This window comes from Musa acuminata, chromosome BXJ3-4, assembly GCF_036884655.1.
Source record: "Musa acuminata AAA Group cultivar baxijiao chromosome BXJ3-4, Cavendish_Baxijiao_AAA, whole genome shotgun sequence".
NCBI classification, from domain to species: Eukaryota; Viridiplantae; Streptophyta; class Magnoliopsida; order Zingiberales; family Musaceae; genus Musa; species Musa acuminata.
This window is the reverse complement of record NC_088352.1, coordinates 38,112,585-38,114,405: the sequence shown is the minus strand read 5'-3', so window position 1 is coordinate 38,114,405 and position 1,821 is coordinate 38,112,585. Positions and strand designations below refer to the sequence as shown.

The 1,821-nt window shown below is 45.8% G+C and overlaps 1 protein-coding gene across 1 annotated transcript; it reads left to right on the top strand.

Annotated features, from left to right (window-relative positions):
* The first annotated feature begins 449 nt into the window (after positions 1-449).
* On the top strand, positions 450-1,253 carry LOC103977668 (ethylene-responsive transcription factor ERF038). Its single transcript, XM_009393248.3, has one exon. It carries the CDS (start codon positions 459-461, stop codon positions 1,143-1,145), a length of 687 nt encoding a protein of 228 aa, XP_009391523.3. The 5' UTR covers positions 450-458; the 3' UTR covers positions 1,146-1,253.
* Positions 1,254-1,821: the final 568 nt, after the last annotated feature.

The window sequence follows — 1,821 nt, the reverse complement described above, 5'->3', positions numbered from 1 at the left end:
AACCTTACACCTAAAGAATTATTCTGAGCCCACATCTCTTCCATGGAAAGAGGACTGCCAACCACTAGACCATGACAAATTTCCTCGCCTGTCTGCCCCCGATCACTGTTTTGGAGCACATTGATTTCACGGTCTCCATGACACCCGTTCCATCACAATGATGGATGGTAATTAGCAGCTTACATCGGCCACCAAAGCATTGTGGTTGCCATGGCCGCCGCCTCACTGCCCTTCTACCTGTGGATGGTAAGAGAGCAGATCGTGTGTTAAATGGCACTCATGTTAGTCTTCGTGTGGCTTATAAGGAAATCAATTGTTGAGTGATAGAACTCACGTTTTGTATGTTTCCTATTGTCGTGTATCTCTCTGATCCCATCGCAGCTTCCATAGCGCATAAAAAGCCCATCACCAATTCAGGTTGTGCTACAACACAGCATCACTTACAACTACTGCCCATAATGAAAGAGCCACTCACCCAAGACTGCGAAGCTAATAACTACTCTTCCTCATCCCCTTCTCACACCAAAACCTCACCCGCCTCTTGCTGCTGCTCTTCTCCCTCCACCGATGCAGCCACGGGTGTCTCCAAGAGAAAAGCTAGGAAAGCTGGTGGCGAGGAGACCGAGAAGACAGGCAATGATGGCAAGCAACATGCTTCCTACCGCGGCGTTCGAATGCGTAGTTGGGGTAGATGGGTGTCGGAGATCCGAGAACCGAAGAAGAAGTCGAGGATCTGGCTGGGGACGTTCCCCACCGCCGAGATGGCCGCCCGAGCGCACGACGTAGCGGCGCTGGCGATCAAGGGGCAGTCTGCGTACCTCAACTTCCCTGAGTTGGCTTCCAGGCTGCCCCGGCCGGCCACTGCAAAACCCAAGGACATCCAGGCTGCGGCGTCGCTGGCTGCCGCCACCGCATTCGACGATCACACCCCAAGCCCATGCCCAACCCAGACGGAGCTCCCATTGTCCCACTCTCCTGCGCCTACGACGCCGCCGAGCGACGACCACGGCGCTCTCTTCGATCTACCCGATCTCCTGCTCGATCTAAGAGAAGGCTTCTGCTACTCCTCGTCATGGGCGCCTTCGACAGCGGATGACGGTGTCGAGTTCAGAGTCGAGGAGCCATTCTTGTGGGGATACTGTTAGATGATCTCCTCCTCTACGTTGGTAATGCTAATCAGCAATGCATAGAGTTGGAAGGGCGTATACAACTATCATTCAGTATACATCGCATAGCAAATTGTGCTCATTATATCCATGAATGTTTAGACGATCAATGAGGGTGTAATAACAGTGTGATGTATGCCAATAGGAAATGGAATTCAAGCAGGACTGTGTTGCTGCCTTGCAATGTTTGCTGAAACTTTGAGGCATTACAATCACATGGTGACAGCAGTAGGACCGATCCTTTCCTTCATCGAGAAATATCCGCAGTATGATCCCTTTATTTAATTGCAAAGCCAACCTTTAATTAACGAAAGAATATATATGCTCTCTGGTGATAATGCTGTCTTTAAATCGGGTTCATTAAGCAAAATACATTTCTCTAGTGTTAGGTATGTGACTTCTTCTCTATTTTTTATTTATTAGGGTGAATTCTAAAAAAAAAACTCTTTTCTGAAATTTTTGTTGAAAGTATAATCATTTTTTGAATTTCCTAATATCATCATTGTTTTTATTTAATATCTTAAGTACTTCCAGCAATGTTAGAAAAATACTATATTATAATATAATATTTTTTATAAGCTTTGTGAAAAAAAATAATTATGTCTACAATGTTAAAACATTGTGTTATATAGTGTTTTCAATAATAGTAGAAAAA

Bases quoted from the DNA above. Each gene is read 5' to 3' on its own strand.
- LOC103977668 (XM_009393248.3), top strand. From the start codon at position 459: ATGAAAGAGCCACTCACCCAAGACTGCGAAGCTAATAACTACTCTTCC.